Source organism: Bombina bombina, chromosome 3 (assembly GCF_027579735.1).
Source record: "Bombina bombina isolate aBomBom1 chromosome 3, aBomBom1.pri, whole genome shotgun sequence".
Taxonomy (NCBI): Eukaryota; Metazoa; Chordata; class Amphibia; order Anura; family Bombinatoridae; genus Bombina; species Bombina bombina.
In genome coordinates this window covers 207,118,687-207,139,431 of record NC_069501.1, presented here as the reverse complement: position 1 = coordinate 207,139,431, position 20,745 = coordinate 207,118,687, and the positions used below count along the sequence as shown (strand labels likewise).

Here is a 20,745-nt window from a genome sequence, read left to right as displayed (position 1 = left end):
AATAAGCACCTGATACTGATCCCTATCTATTGTCAAATCTATTTCTGGTTGTTATCAGAATAAGCACTTTTTATGTTTAAGCAGATCACAATCACTCTTTTTCAGAATAAGCACCTTTGGTGTTTAAGCAGATCACAATCACTCTTTTTCAGAATAAGCGCCTTTTCTGTTTGAGCCGATCACAATCATTGTTTTTCATAATAAGCACATTTTGTGTTTGAGCAGATCACAATCATTCATTTTCAGAATAAGCGCTTTTTGTGTTTGAGCAGACCACAATCACTCTTTTTCAGAATAAGTGCTTTTTGTGTTTGAGCAGATCACAATCACTCTTTTTCAGAATAAGTGCTTTTTGTGTTTGAGCAGATCACAATCACTCTTTTTCAGAATAAGTGCTTTTTCCCTCTTTTTCCATTTCGTTTTGGTACAGAAAATACATTGGCCTAGATTACAAGTGGAACATAAAAATATTAGCAATGTTGTGTATTAAGATTGGTCAATAGCGCTTCTATTTTTGCACTCATATTACAGTTACAAAGTTATTTTTGATTGCTCTAGAACACACTAACATGTTGCTAAGCTGATGATGCGCTAGGCTGAGGGTGCGTTAACCTAATGGTGCAAAAGTAGTGGAGCTCTTCATGTAGTTATGTGCTATACTATTAACAATAATAGTTTAGTCAGGTCTTAAAGGGACAGTCTACTTGGAAATGGTATTGCTTAAAAAGATAGATAATGCCTTTATTACCCATTACCCAGTTTTGCATAACCAACACTGTTATATTAATATACTTTTTACCTTTGTGATTACTTTGTATTTAAGCCTTTGTAGACTGCCCCCTTATCTCAGTTCTTTTGACAGACTGGCATTTTAGCCAATCATTGTAGACTCATAAATAAATCTACTGGAGTGAGCACATTTATCTATATAACACACTTGAACTAGCACGTCTAACTGTGAATAACTGTCAAAATGCACTGAGATATGAGGCTGCCTTCAACAGCTTAGAAATTAGCATATGAGCCTACCTAGGTTTACCTTTCAACTAAGAATACCAAGAGAACAAAGCAAAGTTGATGATAAAAGCAAATTGGAAAGTTGTTTAAAAATGCATGTCCTATCTGAATCATGTGATAGGGTTATCTGAAAGCTTTATTCAGACAGGTTGGGGAGGGTATGGTAAACTCATAAGAATCCCAGAGCAGAGAAACCTAGGTGTCCGCAGCGGACAGTGCCTAGTACCGACTAAATATAGGAGTTACAAAAGTGGAGAAAAAAAAGAGTTACTGTTTGGCACACTAAAATTCAATATGGTTGAGATTTACCAAGTTCAATGTAATGGAAAAAGAAATAGGTAGTTGTTAGATAAAATTAAACTTTTAATAATTAATCGATAAAATGTATAGACGTATTTAAAAAAAATATATTAAAAAACATTCACACATGCCTGCCCTCTGAAAATTAAGTCGTACAGACTTATAACAATTATCTTGCATAGGTACCTAGTAAGTTTAAAGCACAAAAAACAAGGTGTGATAGGGCAATGATTCCAATATATGTACTAAAAAAACTGGTTTCTATTACGAGTAAGGCCGTTGTTACGGCTCCAAAAGAACCCCCCCAGGTAGTATGCTTACGTTTCGAACAATAATAGAAAATGGGTAATGATACTATTGTAATAGAATTAAAACGGCAAAAGTCAAATTAAGCATTTGAGTGCTTAGATATTTGAGTGGTTAAGCAAAGGATATATTAGTTATATAGTTGTAATTCATATGGAGGGCATGCTCCCCCACACATCAATTGGTTAATTTTTTGGCTAATCTAAATGCTGCACACATATATATATATATATATATATATATATATATATATATATATATATAATGATGTGGGTTATCAGGTATTACATTTAAAAGCTATCTGTTAGGGTGGATATGCCCAGGTAACTCATATTAGTGATTGTCGATTGTAAGAATAGGGTTAATCCTAGCTGTAGACTTCCTTGAGTTGCTAATCGGTCATATATTAGGCTTAACACTCAATTCGGCATTAACCTCTAAGTACATATGTTTCCCTCAGACTCGTGAAATGTTGCTCAGATAGCTATCGTTCCCACTTAATAATGTGTAAGTATCAGGTTTTATCACAGTGTTGTAAGTTAGTGCAAAATACTTCTATATTCCACATTGAATTGCAAAACGTTTGGTAGCATAAAAGTGCTCAGATACCTAGCACTGGCAGTTAATATATGCAGGGTTAATCCCAGCTACACGTTTCCTTAAATCGCTTATTGTGTTAAATGCAGCATCACATACAATAGTTTGCCACAATAATAGTTAACTATTACTCAAATAACTGGACATATTTATTCACTCGTATATAACTATGTTAGTAAGAACCTTGCTTGGACAGCTAATGCTATCATTAAGTGATTACGTCGCTGAGTATCTAGGGTAATTTAGCTTATAGAGTTTAACAATAAAGTTTTGAGTTACACTCTGTAGAGATGACTATTGCATTGTATGCAAACCATTATCAATCAATGTATTTAAGTTACAATATATGAAGACACCACTGTCAAGAAATCTGCAAAAGCACCAACTAAAGAGAGAGCAGGTCCAACGCCTGACGCGCGTTTCGTCACTGCTTTGTTAAAAAACAAAAAAACAAAAAAACAAAGCAGTGGCAAAACGCGCATCAGGTGTTCGCCCTGCTCTCTGTTTAGATAACTTGTTGGTGCTTTTGCACATTTCTTGACAGTGGTATCTTACAACGCTGTGATAAAACCTGAAAGTTACACATTATTAAGTGTGGACGATAGCTATCTGAGCAACGTTTCACAAGTCTGAGGGAAACATATGTACTTAGCGGTTAATGCTAAATTGAGTGTTAAGCCTAATATATGACCGATTAGCAACTCAAGGAAGTCTACAGCTAGGATTAACCCTATTCTTACAATCGACAATCACTAATATGAGTTACCTGGGCATATCCACCCTAACAGATAGCTTTTAAATGTAATACCTGATAACCCATATCATTATATATATATATATATATATATGTGTGCAGCATTTAGATTAGCCACAATTTTAACCAATCGATGTGTGGGGGAGCATGCCCTTCATATGAATTACAACTATATAACTAATATATCCTTTGCCTAACCACTTAAATATCTAAGCACTCAAATGCTTAATTTGACTTGCTCCGTTTTAATTCTATTACAATAGTATCATTACCCATTTTCTATTATTGTTCTAAACGTAAGCATACTACCTGGGGGGGTTCTTTTGGAGCCGTAACAATGACCTTACTCGTAATAGAAACCAGTACTTTTAGTACACATTATGGAATCATTGCCCTATCACCCCTCATTTTTTGTGCTTTAAGCTTACTAGATACCTACGCAAGATAATTGTTATAAGTCTGTACGACTTAATTTCCAGAGGGCAGGCATGTGTGAATGTTTTTTAATATTTTTTTTTTTTAAATACGTCTATACATTTTATCGATTAATTATTAAAAGTTAAATTTTATCTAACAACTACCTATTTTCTTTTTCCATTACATTGAACTTGGTAAATCTCAACCATATTGAATTTTAGTGTGCCAAACAGTACCTCTTTTTTCTCCACTTTTGTAACTCCTATCTGAATCATGTAAGTTTAATTTTGACTAGACTGTCCCTTTAAAAAGCACTACATTTTACAATGGCATTCTGGATTGCACGCAAGAGCAAAACTTATCTCACCACTTGCAATACTAGCGCAATGAGAACACTAACGGCTAGATTTGGAATTTTGTCGGTAACAAGCCGAAAAACTAACGCCCGCGTTTTACTGGCCGCACCATAAAAATAACTCTGGTATCGAGAGTCCACATAAAGGCTGCGTTAGGCTCCAAAAAAGGAGCGTAGAGCATTTTTAACGCAGCTTCAACTCTCGATACCAGAGTTGCTTACGGACGCGGCCAGCCTCAAAAACGTGCTCGTGCACGATTCCCCCATAGGAAACAATGGGGCTGTTTGAGCTGAAAAAAAACCTAACACCTGCAAAAAAGCCGCGTTCAGCTCCTAACGCAGCCCCATTGTTTGCTATGGGGAAACACTTCCTACGTCTGCACCTAACACTTTAACATGTACCCCGAGTCTAAACACCCCTAACCTTACACTTATTAACCCCTAATCTGCCGCCCCCGCTATCGCTGACCCCTGCATATTATTATTAACCCCTAATCTGCTGCTCCGTAAACCGCCGCTACTTACATTATCCCTATGTACCCCTAATCTGCTGCCCTAACATCGCCGACCCCTATATTATATTTATTAACCCCTAATCTGCCCCCCACAACGTCGCCTCCACCTGCCTACACTTATTAACCCCTAATCTGCCGAGCGGACCTGAGCGCTACTATAATAAAGTTATTAACCCCTAATCCGCCTCACTAACCCTATCATAAATAGTATTAACCCCTAATCTGCCCTCCCTAACATCGCCGACACCTAACTTCAATTATTAACCCCTAATCTGCCGACCGCAGCTCACCGCTATTCTAATAAATGGATTAACCCCTAAAGCTAAGTCTAACCCTAATACTAACACCCCCCTAAATTAAATATAATTTAAATCTAACGAAATAAATTAACTCTTATTAAATAAATTATTCCTATTTAAAGCTAAATACTTACCTGTAAAATAAATCCTAATATAGCTACAATATAAATTATATTTATATTATAGCTATTTTAGGATTTATATTTATTTTACAGGTAACTTTGTATTTATTTTAACCAGGTACAATAGCTATTAAATAGTTAATAACTATTTAATAGCTAAAATAGTTAAAATAATTACAAATTTACCTGTAAAATAAATCCTAACCTAAGTTACAAATAAACCTAACACTAGACTATCAATAAATTAATTAAATAAACTACCTACAATTAACCTAACACTACACTATCAATAAATTAATTAAATACAATTGCTACAAATAAATACAATTAAATAAACTAGCTAAAGTACAAAAAAAAAAAAACTAAGTTACAAAAAATAAAAAAATATTTACAAACATAATAAAAATATTACAACAATTTTAAACTAATTACACCTACTCTAAGCCCCCTAATAAAATAACAAAGACCCCCCAAAATAAAAAAATGCCCTACCCTATTCTAAATTACTACAGTTCAAAGCTCTTTTACCTTACCAGCCCTGAACAGGGCCCTTTGCGGGGCATGCCCCAAATAATTCAGCTCTTTTGCCTGTAAAAAAAAACATACAATACCCCCCCCCAACATTACAACCCACCACCCATATACCCCTAATCTAACCCAAACCCCCTTAAATAAACCTAACACTAAGCCCCTGAAGATCTTCCTACCTTATCTTCACCCTGCCAGGTTCACCGATCCGTCCTGAAGAGCTCCTCCGATGTCCTGATCCAAGCCCAAGCGGGGGGCTGAAGAGGTCCATGATCCGGCTGAAGTCTTCATCCAAGCGGGAGCTGAAGAGGTCCATGATCCGGATGAAGTCTTCATCCAAGCGGGAGCTGAAGAGGTCCATGATCCGGATGAAGTCTTCTATCAACGGCATCTTCAATCTTCTTTCTTCCGGATCCATCTTGCAGACCTCCGACGCGGAACATCCTCTTCTCCCGACGCCTACCAGCCGAATGACGGTTCCTTTAAGGGACGTCATCCAAGATGGCGTCCCTCGAATTCCGATTGGCTGATAGGATTCTATCAGCCAATCGGAATTAAGGTAGGAATATTCTGATTGGCTGATGGAATCAGCCAATCAGAATCAAGTTCAATCCGATTGGCTGATCCAATCAGCCAATCAGATTGAGCTCGCATTCTGATAGAATCCTATCAGCCAATCGGAATTCGAGGGACGCCATCTTGGATGACGTCCCTTAAAGGAACCATCATTCTGCAGTTGGACGTCGCTGGAAGAAGATGGGTCCGCGGTGGAGGTCTTCAGGATGGAGCCCGTCGTCATCGGATGAAGATAGAAGATGCCGCTTGGATCAAGATGGTTGCCGGTCCGGATCGCCTCTTCTTCCCGGATAGGATGAAGACTTTGGAGCCTCTTCTGGACCTCTTCAGGCACCGGATGATGGATCGCCAACCCCCGCTTGGGTTGGATGAAGATTTTGGAGCCAGGACGGATCGGTGATACCTGGTGAGGTGAAGACAAGGTAGGATGATCTTCAGGGGCTTAGTGTTAGGTTTATTTAAGGGGGGTTTGGGTTAGATTAGGGGTATGTGGGTGGTGGGTTGTAATGTTGGGGGGGGGGGTATTGTATGTTTTTTTTTTTACAGGCAAAAGAGCTGAACTTCTTGGGGCATGCCCCGCAAAGGGCCCTGTTCAGGGCTGGTAAGGTAAAAGAGCTTTTAACTTTAGTAATTTAGAATAGGGTAGGGCATTTTTTATTTTGGGGGGCTTTGTTGTTTTATTAGGGGGCTTAGAGTAGGTGTAATTAGTTTAAAATTGTTGTAATATTTTTCTTATGTTTGTAGATATCTTTTTTATTTTTTGTAACTTAGTTCTTTTTTATTTTTTGTACTTTAGCTAGTTTATTTCATTGTATTTATTTGTAGGAATTGTATTTAATTAATTTATTGATAGTGTAGTGTTAGGTTAATTGTAGGTAATTGTAGGTAGTTTATTTAATTAATTTATTGATAGTATAGTGTTAGTTTTAATTGTAACTTAGGTTAGGATTTCTTTTACAGGTAAATTTGTAATTATTTTAACTATTTTAGCTATTAAATAGTTCTTAACTATTTAATAGCCATTGTACCTGGTTAAAATAAATAAGTTACCTGTAAAATAAATATAAATCCTAAGATAGCTATAATATAAATATAATTTATATTGTAGCTATATTAGGATTTATTTTACAGGTAAGTATTTATCTTTAAATAGGAATAATTTATTTAATAAGAGTTAATTTATTTTGTTAGATTTAAATTATATTTAAGTTAGGGGGGTGTTAGTATTAGGGTTAGATTTAGCTTTAGGGGTTAATCCATTTATTAGAATAGCGGTGAGCTCCGGTTGGCAGATTAGGGGTTAATAATTGAAGTTAGGTGTCGGCGATGTTAGGGAGGGCAGATTAGGGGTTAATACTATTTATTATAGGGTTAGTGAGGCGGATTAGGGGTTAATAACTTTATTATAGTAGCGCTCAGGTCCGCTCGGCAGATTAGGGGTTAATAAGTGTAGGCAGGTGGAGGCGACATTGTGGGGGGCAGATTAGGGGTTAATAAATATAATATAGGGGTCGGCTGTGTTAGGGGCAGCAGATTAGGGGTACATAAGGATAACGTAGCTGGCGGCGGCGTGCGGACGGCAGATTAGGGGTTAATAAGTGTAGGTAGCTGGCGGCGACGTTGTGGGGGGCAGATTAGGGGTTAATAAATATAATACAGGGGTCGGCGGTGTTAGGGGCAGCAGATTAGGGGTACATAAGGATAACGTAGGTGGCGGTCGGCAGATTAGGGGTTAAAAAAATTTAATCGAGTGGCTGCGATGTGGGGGGACCTCGGTTTAGGGGTACATAGGTAGTTTATGGGTGTTAGTGTACTTTAGAGTACAGTAGTTAAGAGCTTTATAAACCGGCGTTAGCCCAGAAAGCTCTTAACTACTGACTTTTTTCCTGCTGCTGGAGTTTTGTAGTTAGATGTCTAACGCTCACTTCAGAAACGACTCTAAATACCGGAGTTAGGAAGATCCCATTGAAAAGATAGGATACGCAATTGACGTAAGGGGATCTGCGGTATGGAAAAGTCGCGGCTGAAAAGTGAGCGTTAGACCCTATTTTGAGTGACTCTAAATACCGGCGGTAGCCTAAAACCAGCGTTAGGAGCCTCTAACGCTGGTTTTCACAGCTACCGCCAAACTCCAAATCTAGGTCTAATAGTGCTCCCGGCACTATCTATTGATAATATAGGACACGCTAAGAAAATACTTGTAATTTTATGTTATTCTTTGTAATAAATCCCCTTGCACTATTAATTGGCTCCCCTTGCAATCTAGCACATTATCTGCTTGCTGAAAAAAGGCCCTATACATAACATGGGACAATATTGTTCAAGGTATTTACAGTTTATTCTTTTGATAGTTTTCAACAGAATTTCGCCTCTAGATAAAATCTCAAACTCGCCTTTTAAGCATATTTGCCAGTATTCCAAGAAGTTTTGGAATGAAACAATTTTTTTGCTTAAGGGCAATACATATTGAAAATAGTCAATAACGCCATTTTAGTCATTTTGCATGGATATATGAATATGTGGTCTAGAGTCATTAAGCTTGGTCCTGAAATTTACCTATGTATTTATTAGCCCTATATACTTGATATCTCGTACAGCAAACAAGATCTGCAGGAAATGTGAGAATTAAGAAATCGATCCAAGTTTAGTAACCATCTCCATAAGTCTTTGTCTTTATTTCATATTTGCATTTTTATGATATTAAGCGACTTCTTTTGGCAATCATGTCATCCTGAACAAAATATTACTGTATGGCATTCTGTCTTGTTTTTTGCATTAGAGATTTTTTTCCATTTTTTTCTTTTTTTAAATCAGATGTAAAAAAAAAAATGTTTTTAATGCGTGCAATTTTCCATATGAACAATCTTGTCCTGCTATTTGATTACAATAATAGATATATTACGAGGTTGGTAAAAATTTTGTTTTTACTTTTTGGGGAAAAAAATAAGATCCCCCCCCCCATTATTCAGCAAAGACAAAGTGATATTAAATAAATGTCTATAAAACAATATATAACACAACTAACAAATAATTCAATAATGTGATGATAAAGAAAAAACCAGGATGAATAAAAAGTCAAAATTTAGAAACTTGTTAAACAATAAAAGATATGTCTATGCGTATCAAAAATGCTATACAGTATATAATGCTGTATATCAGTTCTGTCTTTGTGCCTTAAAAAACATAATTTATTTAAGAACTTACCTGATAAATTCATTTCTTTCATATTAGCAAGAGTCCATGAGCTAGTGACGTATGGGATATACATTCCTACCAGGAGGGGCAAAGTTTCCCAAACCTCAAAATGCCTATAAATAAACCCCTCACCACACCCACAAATCAGTTTAACGCATAGCCAAGAAGTGGGGTGATAAGAAAAAAGTGTGAAAGCATAAAAAATAAGGAATTGGAATAATTGTACTTTATACAAAAAAAATCATAACCACCACAAAAAGGGTGGGCCTCATGGACTCTTGCTAATATGAAAGAAATGAATTTATCACGTAAGTTCTTACATAAATTATGTTTTCTTTCATGTAATTAGCAAGAGTCCATGAGCTAGTGACGTATGGGATAATGACTACCCAAGATGTGGATCTTCCACGCAAGAGGCACTAGAGAGGGAGGGATAACATAAAGACAGCCAATTCCGCTGAAAATAATCCACACCCAAAATAAAGTTTAAATCTCATAATGAAAAAAAACCCTGAAATTATAAGCAGAAGAATCAAACTGAAACAGCTGCCTGAAGTACTTTTCTACCAAAAACTGCTTCAGAAGAAGAAAACACATCAAAATGGTAGAATTTAGTAAAAGTATGCAAAGAAGACCAAGTTGCTGCTTTGCAAATCTGATCAACCGAAGCTTCATTCCTAAACGCCCAGGAAGTAGAAACTGACCTAGTAGAATGAGCTGTAATCCTTTGAGGCGGAGTTTTACCCGACTCGACATAAGCATGATGAAATAAAGATTTCAACCAAGATGCCAAAGAAATGGCAGAGGCCTTCTGACCTTTCCTAGAACCGGAAAAGATAACAAATAGACTAGAAGTCTTTCGGAAATTCTTAGTAGCTTCAACATAATATTTCAAAGCTCTAACTACATCCAAAGAATGCAATGATCTCTCCTTAGAATTCTTAGGATTAGGACACAATGAAGGAACCACAATTTCTCTACTAATGTTGTTAGAATTCACAACCTTAGGTAAAAATTTAAAAGAAGTTCGCAACACCACCTTATCCTGATGAAAAATCAGAAAAGGAGACTCACAAGAAAGAGCAGATAATTCAGAAACTCTTCTAGCAGAAGAGATGGCCAAAAGAAACAAAACTTTCCAAGAAAGTAATTTAATGTCCAGTGAATGCATAGGTTTAAACGGAGGAGCTTGAAGAGTCCCCAGAACCAAACTCAAACTCCAAGGAGGAGAAATTGATTTAATAACAGGTTTTATACGAACCAAAGCTTGTACAAAACAATGAATATCAGGAAGATTAGCAATCTTTCTGTGAAAAAGAACAGAAAGAGCAGAGATTTGTCCTTTCAAGGAACTTGCAGACAAACCTTTATCCAAACCATCCTGAAGAAACTGTAAAATTCTCGGAATTCTAAAAGAATGCCAGGAAAAATGATGAGAAAGACACCAAGAAATGTAAGTCTTCCAAACTCGATAATATATCTTCCTAGATACAGATTTACGAGCCTGTAACATAGTATTAATCACAGAGTCAGAGAAACCTCTTTGACTAAGAATCAAGCGTTCAATCTCCATACCTTCAAATTTAAGGATTTGAGATCCTGATGGAAAAAAGGACCTTGTGACAAAAGGTCTGGTCTTAACGGAAGAGTCCATGGTTGGCAAGAGGCCATCCGGACAAGATCCGCATACCAAAACCTGTGAGGCCATGCTGGAGCCACCAGCAGAACAAACGAGCATTCCTTCAGAATCTTAGAGATTACTCTTGGAAGAAGAACTAGAGGTGGAAAGATATAGGCAGGATGATACTTCCAAGGAAGTGACAATGCATCCACTGCTTCCGCCTGAGGATCCCTGGATCTGGACAGATACCTGGGAAGTTTCTTGTTTAGATGAGAAGCCATCAGATCTATTTCTGGAAGTCCCCACATTTGAACAATCTGAAGAAATACCTCTGGGTGAAGAGACCATTCGCCCGGATGTAACGTTTGGCGACTGAGATAATCCGCTTCCCAATTTTCTATACCTGGGATATGAACCGCAGAAATTAGACAGGAGCTGGATTCCACCCATACCAGTATTCGAGATACTTCTTTCATAGCCAGAGGACTGTGAGTCCCTCCTTGATGATTGATATATGCCACAGTTGTGACATTGTCTGTCTGAAAACAAATGAACGATTCTCTCTTTAGAAGAGGCCATGACTGAAGAGCTCTGAAAATTGCACGGAGTTCCAAAATATTGATTGGTAATCTCACCTCCTGAGATTCCCAAACCCCTTGTGCTGTCAGAGACCCCCAAACAGCTCCCCAACCTGTCAGACTTGCATCTGTTGAAATTACAGTCCAGGTCGGAAGAACAAAAGAAGCCCCCTGAACTAAACGATGGTGATCTGTCCACCACGTCAGAGAGGTTTAAAAGATATCATTTGAGATATCTTTGTGTAATCCCTGCACCACTGGTTCAGTATACAGAGCTGAAGAGGTCGCATGTGAAAACGAGCAAAGGGGATCACGTCCGATGCAGCAGTCATAAGACCTAGAATTTCCATGCATAAGGCTACCGAAGGGAATAATTGAGACTGAAGGTTTCGACAAGCTGAAATCAATTTTAGACATGGACACTAAATCTATCTGGAAACCTAAAAAGGTTACCCTTGTCTGAGGAATCAATGAACTTTTCGGTAAATTGATCCTCCAACCATGATCTCGAAGAAACAATACAAGTCGATTCGTATGAGATTTTGCTAAATGTGAAGACTGAGCAAGTACCAAGATATCGTCCAAATAAGGAAATACTACAATACCCTGTTCTCTGATTACAGACAGAAGGGCACCGAGAACCTTTGTAAAAATCCTTGGAGCTGTTGCTAGGCCAAACGGCAGAGCCACAAACTGGTAATGCTTGTCTAGGAAAGAGAATCTCAGAAACTGAAAGTGATCTGGATGAATCGGAATATGCAGATATGCATCCTGTAAATCTATTGTGGACATATAATGCCCTTGCTGAACAAAAGGCAGGATAGTCCTTATAGTTACCATTTTGAATGTTGGTATCCTTACATAACGATTCAATATTTTTAAATCCAGAACTGGTCTGAAGGAATTCTCCTTTTTTGGTACAATGAAGAGATTTGAATAAAACCCCAGTCCCTGTTCCAGAACTGGAACTGGCATAATTACTCCAGCCAACTCTAGATCTGAAACACATTTCAGAAATGCTTGAGCCTTCCCTGGATTTACTGGGACACGGGAAAGAAAAAATTTTTTTGCAGGAGGCCTTATCTTGAAGCCAATTCTGTACCCTTCTGAAACAATGTTCTGAATCCAAAGATTGTGAATTGAATTGATCCAAATTTCTTTGAAAAATCGTAATCTGCCCCCTACCAGCTGGGCTGGAATGAGGGCAGCACCTTCATGTGGACTTTGGAGCTGGCTTTGGTTTTCTAAAAGGCTTGGATTTATTCCAGACTGGAGATGGTTTCCAAACTGATACCGCTCCTGTGGGTGAAGGATCAGGCTTTTGTTCCTTATTGTGACGAAAGGAACGAAAACGATTATTAGACCTAAATTTACCTTAGATTTTTTATCCTGTGGTAAAAAAGTTCCTTTCCCTCCAGTAACAGTTGAGATAATAGAATCCAACTGTGAACCAAATAATGTATTACCCTGGAAAGAAAGGGAAAGCAAAGTTGACTTAGAAGACATATCCGCATTCCAAGTTTTAAGCCATAAAGCTCTTCTAGCTAAAATGGCTAGAGACATATACCTGACATCAACCCTAATGATATCAAAGATGGCATCACAAATAAAGTTATTAGCATGTTGAAGAAGATTAACAATGCTATGAGAATTATGATCTGTTACTTGTTGCGCTAAAGCTTCTAACCAAAAAGTTGAAGCTGCAGCAACATCCGCTAAAGATATAGCAGGTCTAAGAAGATTACCTGAACATAAGTAAGCTTTTCTTAGAAAGGATTCAATTTTCCTATCTAAAGGATCCTTAAAGGAAGTACTATCTGCCGTAGGAATAGTAGTACGTTTAGCAAGAGTAGAGATAGCCCCATCAACCTTAGGGATTTTGTCCCAAAACTCTAATCTGTCAGATGGCACAGGATATAATTGCTTAAAACGTTTAGAAGGAGTAAAAGAATTACCCAAATTATTCCATTCCCTGGAGATTACTTCAGAAATAGCATCAGGGACAGGAAAAACTTCTGGAATAACTACAGGAGATTTAAAAACCTTATTTAAACGTTTAGATTTAGTATCAAGAGGATTAGAATCCTCTATTTCTAATGCAATTAAGACTTCTTTAAGTAAAGAACAAATACATTCCATTTTGAATAAATATGAAGATTTATCAGCATCAACCTCTGAAACAGAATCCTCTGAACCAGAGGAATCATTATCAGAATCAGAACGATGATGTTCATTTAAAAATTAATCTGAAATATGAGAAGTTTTAAAAGACCTTTTACGTTTACTAGAAGGAGGAATAACAGACATAGCCTTCTTAATGGATTTAGAAACAAAATCTCTTATGTTAACAGGAACACTCTGAGTATTAGATGTTGAAGGAACAACAACAGGTAATGTAACATTACTAAAGGAAATATTATCTGCATTAACAAGTTTGTCATGACATTCATTACAAACAACAGCTGGAGGAACAGATGCCACAAGTTTACAGCAAATACACTTAACTTTGGTAGACCCAGCACTAGGCAGCGATTTTCCAGAAGTATCTTCTGACTCAGGGTCAATCTGGGACATCTTGCAATATGTAATAGAAAAAACAACATATAAAGCAAAATTGATCAAATTCCTTAAATGACAGTTTCAGGAATGGGAAAAAATGCCAGTGAACAAGCTTCTAGCAACCAGAAGCAATAAACAATGAGACTTAAATAATGTGGAGACAATAGTGACGCCCATATTTTTTAGCGCCAAAAAAGAAGCCCACATTATTTGGCGCGTAAATGCTTTTGGCGACAAAAATGGCACCACATCCGGAACGCCGACACTTTTGGTGCAAAAAAACGTCAAAAAATGACGCAACTTCCGGCAACACATATGACGCAGGAAAAAAAGAAAAAATGAAAAATATTTGCACCAAAAAAGTCCGCGCCAAGAATGACGCAATAAAATGAAGCATTTTCAGCCCCCGCGAGCCTAACAGCCCACAGGGAAAAAGTCAAATTTAAGGTAAGAAAAAAATTGATTTATTCATATGCATTATCCCAAATATGAAACTGACTGTCTGAAATAAGGAACGTTGAACATCCTGAATCAAGGCAAATAAATGTTTGAACACATATATTTAGAACTTTATATAAAAGTGCCCAACCATAGCTTAGAGTGTCACAGAAAATAAGACTTACTTACCCCAGGACACTCTTCTACATGTAGTAGAAAGCCAAACCAGTACTGAAACGAGAATCTGTAGAGGTAATGGTATATATAAGAGTATATCGTCGATCTGAAAAGGGAGGTAAGATATGAATCTCTACGACCGATAACAGAGAACCTATGAAATAGACCCCGTAGAAGGAGATCATTGAATTCAAATAGGCAATACTCTCCTCACATCCCTCTGACATTCACTGCACGCTGAGTTAAACCGGGCTCCAACCTGCTGCGGAGCTCATATCAACGTAGAATCTAGAATAAACTTACTTCACCACCTCCATAGGAGGCAAAGTTTGTAAAACTGATTTGTGGGTGTGGTGAGGGGTGTATTTATAGGCATTTTGAGGTTTGGGAAACTTTGCCCCTCCTGGTAGGAATGTATATCCCATACGTCACTAGCTCATGGACTCTTGCTAATTACATGAAAGAAAGAAATAAGGCAAAGTGAGAATGTAATCTTTTGGCGAGTTTTAAGCTGTTACTTTCTGTCAATTGAATAAACCTCATAACTTTCATGATTACAGTGCATAAACTGTTAAAATCCTGTTATAGATGGTTAACAAAAATTGCAGCCACTTTCTTGAAGACAAAAATCTTGCAAAATCGAACAGCGCTTTCTTCTCAATCAATGATTGTAAACCTCCCCCCCCCAAAAAAAAACACAATTTTTTTTTATAGCAATAAATTTAATTGATTGAGCAAACATGCTCAGTATAAGCATTATGTTCATATTCATAACCATAATATTGTTTAAAATATATCACAATGCTCTCAGAACTTAAAAGGTTCATTTTAAACATGATAATTTCATTAACATGATAAACTGTTCCTTTGTGACTATTTAAAATCTCCTTGTATTGGAGTTGAGCTTGTCAGGAAATGTTAAGCACAAATAGAATAATGCAAAACTAAGTTTTCACTTTTAAGTGTCTTTACTTCCTGTGAGCAGTTTAAGGGTTAAACAACCGCCCTTCTTTAGGTAAGCAAACAAAAATAATTAGTACAAAATAAAACAACTTATATAGCTCTACAAGTTCTTACAATAAAGCATTAGACATTTGAATACAGGTTACACAAGACAACTCTCCCAGTGTCTTGTTACTTCCCTGTCTGAGATCCAAATTAATCTAATCCTGTTTGCAAGAGCTGCCTTATATAGCCCTCTATCTGTTCTAAGCTGTTGATAATTGGCTTCTTGTTGCCTGCTTGTTACTAATAGGAATGTTTTCAGCAGTGAGCTGGCATTTTGCTTTTTTCAGGATGGTATATTTCCCAATGAACCCTTTCTACAGAGATGAGTTTATACAACACTCCATCACACTCCCCCATAATGCCATTAAATACTGATGTGGTTGTAATGTTTTAGGAACACCTGCATATATCTGGTAGGATAGTACTCACAATGTCCGTCTATGGACTCTCTTTCTGCCCCAATAAGAATATTAAAATAGCTCGCTCTCTGTCATTGAGATTGTTTCATATTTTTCTAAAAACTCTTCCTCTACCCTCAAAAAGAAAACACTTCTGCACTTATTTATTTATGGCTCTCAAGTTCGCCCTGATTCGAGGCTGGCTACACATACAACATGCTAAGATCCAATATAATTGATATAATAAGTTATTTCAAATCTGTGGAATCTTATGTTTTTACGTTCAACAATAATATTGATCTGCACTGTGTTACCTGCGAATTGTGGCCCTGATTAGACCCCAACGGGAGATACTTTTTATACACCCCTTCCATTTCCAATTCTTTGAAATCTGCTCCAATCATTTTTCCTCACCCTGAGGGGCTGCCTCTTCTACAACTGTTTTGCACCCCTAAACAATGTTGACCCTAACTGTGACAGCACTATCCTTAGGGTTCCATGTACTAAGAGGCGGGCGGACAGCTTCTTAACTCGCGAAGCTGTCCGCCCGCCTCCGCTACACACGGGCAGCGGATCTATTGATCCGCTTGCCCGTATGTATCATTACACACTCAGCGGAGTGTGTAATGCCCGCCCCTTCAGTCACGCGACCAATCACGCGACTGAAGGGGCTGTCAATCACCGAGAGCGAGCGAGCTCTCGGTGATTTTGCTTCGCCACCTAAGAGGTGGCGTAGGGTGTAGGAAGCAGCGGTCTAATGACCGCTGCTTCTTACATTGCGGGAAGCAGGCTCGCATATGCGAACCTGCCCCGCAAAGGCTCCGGAGCAGCTTTCGCTGCTTCGTACATGGAGCCCTTAATCTCCCCTTCCTTTTCCTCTCTCTTTTTTCCGTCTACCTTCTTCCACTGAGACTCTATATTTAAGACTGTGTTTTCGATTTGCAGTTTGTTCTCATCCTTCTATAGCTTATAATACTTCATGCCTTTGACTTGGCTATATGCGCTCTCTTAATTGACTCAATACACATATACTACCTACTTGTTTTGAACCAATATTGTATTTGTAGTTAAGATTCCTTTTTAATATTTTCCATAATATTTTTGTTCCTTGCATTCTAGTCTTGTTTTTAGGATTCTTTGACATTATAAGTTATCTCAGTACTCTTTTCTAACCTGCAATATATTGTATTCTGCTTCTAAAACCTCAATACAATATTTTTTTTAAATGATATACTGTACAAAAATATAAATCCAAACAACTTAAAGGGACACTGAACCCAATTTTTTTCTTTCGTGATTCAGATAGAGCATGCAATTTTAAGCAACTTCCTAATTTACTCCTATTATCAAATTTTCTTCATTCTCTTGGTATGTTTGTTTGAAAAGCAAGAATTTAAGTTTAGATGCCAGCCCATTTTAGGTGAACAACCTGGGTTGTCCTTGCTGATTGGACTGCACCAATAAACAAATGCTGTCCATTCTTCTGAACCACAAATTTGATGGCTCCTTAGCTTAGATGCCTTCTTTTTCAAATAAAGATATCAAGAGAACGAAGAAAAATTGACAATAGAAGTAAATTAGAAAGTTGCCTATATTTTGCATGCTCTATCTGAATCATGAAAGAAAATTTTTGGGTTCAGTATCCCTTTAAATGTTATGTCTTGAGCTACTAAATAGCCTTTGTATTTGACATTTTTGTTTGGAAATATCTATTCAGATAACATTAACTAACAACATGAAAAAAACTTTTTTGTGAGGTTTTCAATTAAAAACTAATTCCTGACTGCAACCTTTTATTAGGAAAAGATATTTGGGTTTGTGATCACTCAAGAAACACTTTGACAACATTAGTCAAATCTGAATATTCAATATGGGAAGCAAATGCCTAGGTTAAAAATGGAACGCAACTAGGGTTGCCACCTCAGCCATGTTTTCCTTGACACTTTTGAGTTACAGATGCTGCAGGGTGTACAGAGGGGAACATGAATTGCACCCCTGGATAGCACACGGATAGGGATCCTGGACAGCATTATTCATGTTCTCCTCTGCACACCCTGCAGCATGTGTAACTCATAAGTGTCAAGGAAAACATGGCCGAGGTGGCAACCCTAAGTGCAACCGATAGCACAGGGTGGGTTTTCCATATCGCTAACCTTGCACTAATACTAGCACACAAGAATCTTACCGCAGCCGTATTTTTTTAAGAGCACCCTATACATTTACTATACTTTTTACTGTACTTTGAAAGTCAATTATCTTAAAATAATGTGTATATATATTACATGCAAATTAAAGTGTTTTTTTAAAAAAATAATAATGGCTTAAAAGTGATTTAAATGAATATGGTATATTACAGTGTTTCTCAACTCCAGTCCTCAGGACTCTTAACATGCCAGATATTCGTTATCTCTTAACTAAAGCACAGGTGAAATAATCAGCTGGTCGGTAACCATGGTTACTAACCTGCTCTCATGAGAAACACTGGTATATGATAAGGAAAGGGCTCCTCAAAGGTGTATATGTATGTGAGTATTTGTATATGTGTATATGTATTTGTATATGTATATATGTGTGCATGCATATATGTGTGTATGTATGTATATGTGTATATGTATTTGTATATGTATATATGTGTGCATGCATATATGTGTGTATGTATGTATATGTGTATGTATATATGTGTGCATGCACAGTATCTCACAAAAGTGAGTACACCCCTCACATTTTTGTAAATAGTTTATTAAATCTTTTCATGTGACAACACTGAAGAAATGACACTTTGCTACAATGTAAAGTAGTGAGTGTACATCCTGTATAACAGGGTAAATTTGCTGACCCCTCAAAACAACAACACACAGCCAATCTTCTTATAGCCTAGGGCATCTTTATGTAGAGCAAAAATTCTTTTTTTCAGATCCTCAGAGAGTTCTTTGCCATGAGGTGCCGTGTTGATCTTCCAGTGACCAGTATGAGAGAGTGTGAGTGATAACACTAAACTTACACACCTGCTCCCCATTCACACCTGAGACCTTTTAACACTGAGTCACATGACACCGGAGAGGGAAAATGGCTAATTGGGCCCAATTTGGACATTTCCACTTAGGGGTGTACTCACTTTTGTTGCCAACAGTTTAGACAGTAATGGCTGTGTGTTGAGTTATTTTTAGGGGACAGCAAATTTACACTGTTATACAGGCTGTACACTCACTGCTTTACATTGTAGCAAAGTGTCATTTCTTCAGTGTTGTCACATGAAAAGATATAATAAAATATTTACAAGAATGTGAGGGGTGTACTCACTTTTGTGAGATACGGTATATACAATTTAACTTGAGCTGTGTTGCACACGACAGCGCTAATATCTTTGGAGCCTGCTTGTAATTTAGGCCAATATCGAGAGATTGTGATCAACACTCATATGTCTTAGACTTGCTGCTTAAAATCTACTTGCTCCATACACTCCAATGTTTTATATACATTGCTGTGTAAAACTCTATTTGCTTTCCCTTTAAGCAACAATAGGGACCACAATTGAATGTTTAGATTGTAAAACAAGATTCTCAAGTGTAATAATTCATTATTGTTTTTGTAATTGCAGGTAGTAACAGAGACGCAGGAATTATTGGTCACTGGCAGAATTCATTATGACAATACGTTATTTATTAATTTAAAGGATGCAGATAGTACTGCACAGGTGAGCGTTAAGGTTATGTTACAGATAAAGCATACTTTACAGTAGCTACCTTTATTAGACACATTATTTTCAGTAATGGGCATTAGATTGTTTTTCTATTTATAGTCCAACCTTTTAGAAAAAAAATGGGACAAATCATAGCTGTCCTTTTTTTTAAAAACGTAACTTTCAATGATATTATAATTTGCGCAAGGCACATCCATTTGAATTTGTTAAGATGCCTATGTTATGTCCGCAATATTTCTAGAAAGTTTGTATTTCCTACACAGAGATTGCATAAACTACCCAAACTGTTCATTTATTTACTGCCAGGAACTAGTTTATTCCTTGATCCTCAAACTTTAGACAGTTGTGGAGATTGTAGTTGTTAAAAAAGATAAATAAATAAATGAATCACTAAGAAGGTCTCTTGTTGTAATTCACACCCATTTATACAAAGCAATTATTTTAACTGGTTGGTTAAGTACCCAGTATAGTTGAGAGTGGCTCTAAGCTTCACACAAACACCCCTCTGATTGGCTGCAAAATCATCTTTTTTTACAGTTACAAATAAGAAATTAATAGCTGGCTATAGCAAAAAGTATTTTTGTCATCAAATATACACATAGCATTATAATAGTATTTTTTCTAAAAGACACTTAAAGGGATAGTAAACACCAAAAACGTTATTGTTTAAAAATATAGATAAACCCTTTATTTACCATTCCCCAGTTTTGCATAACCAACGCTGTTATATTAATATACTTTTTACCTCTGTAATTACCTAAGTATCTGCTGTCTCCTTATTTTAGATCTTTTGACAGACTTGCATTTCAGGCAATTAGTGCTATCTCATAAATAACTTCACATGCATGAGCACAATGTTATCTACTGTATATGAAAAATATGAACTAACGCCCTCTAGCTGTGATAAACTGTCAAATGCATTCAGATAAGAAGCGGCCTTCAAGGACTTAGAAAGTAGCATATAAGCCTACCTAGGTTTATCTTTCAACTAAGAATAACAAGAGAACAAAGCAAATTTGATGAGAAAAGTAAATTAAAAAGTTGTTTAAAATCACATGCCCAATCTAAATCATGAAACTTTCATTTGGACTTTACTATCCTTTTAAAAACAAAAAACGTCTATGAAAGTCAAACTAAATAGAATGGAGCACCCCAACTGCCTTATTTTATTACCACCCAAAAAATCCTTCTTTATATATGACAAGAACAGTGAGCCTGTATTGACTATTGGTGCATTCTGCAAGTAGAGCTTTGCAATTGCTCCTTTTGGACCCTTTGTGGAGAA

The 20,745-nt window shown here is 36.9% G+C and overlaps 1 protein-coding gene across 1 annotated transcript in view; it reads left to right on the top strand.

Moving 5' to 3' along the window:
- The window catches only part of ITGAE (integrin subunit alpha E), a 258,148-nt gene that overhangs the window by 231,526 nt on the left and 5,877 nt on the right, over nucleotides 1-20,745 (top strand). The window contains exon 24 of the mRNA XM_053705219.1: nucleotides 19,359-19,454. Coding sequence (XP_053561194.1) covers nucleotides 19,359-19,454 — 96 coding nt within the window. The remainder of the gene's footprint in view (nucleotides 1-19,358; nucleotides 19,455-20,745) is intronic.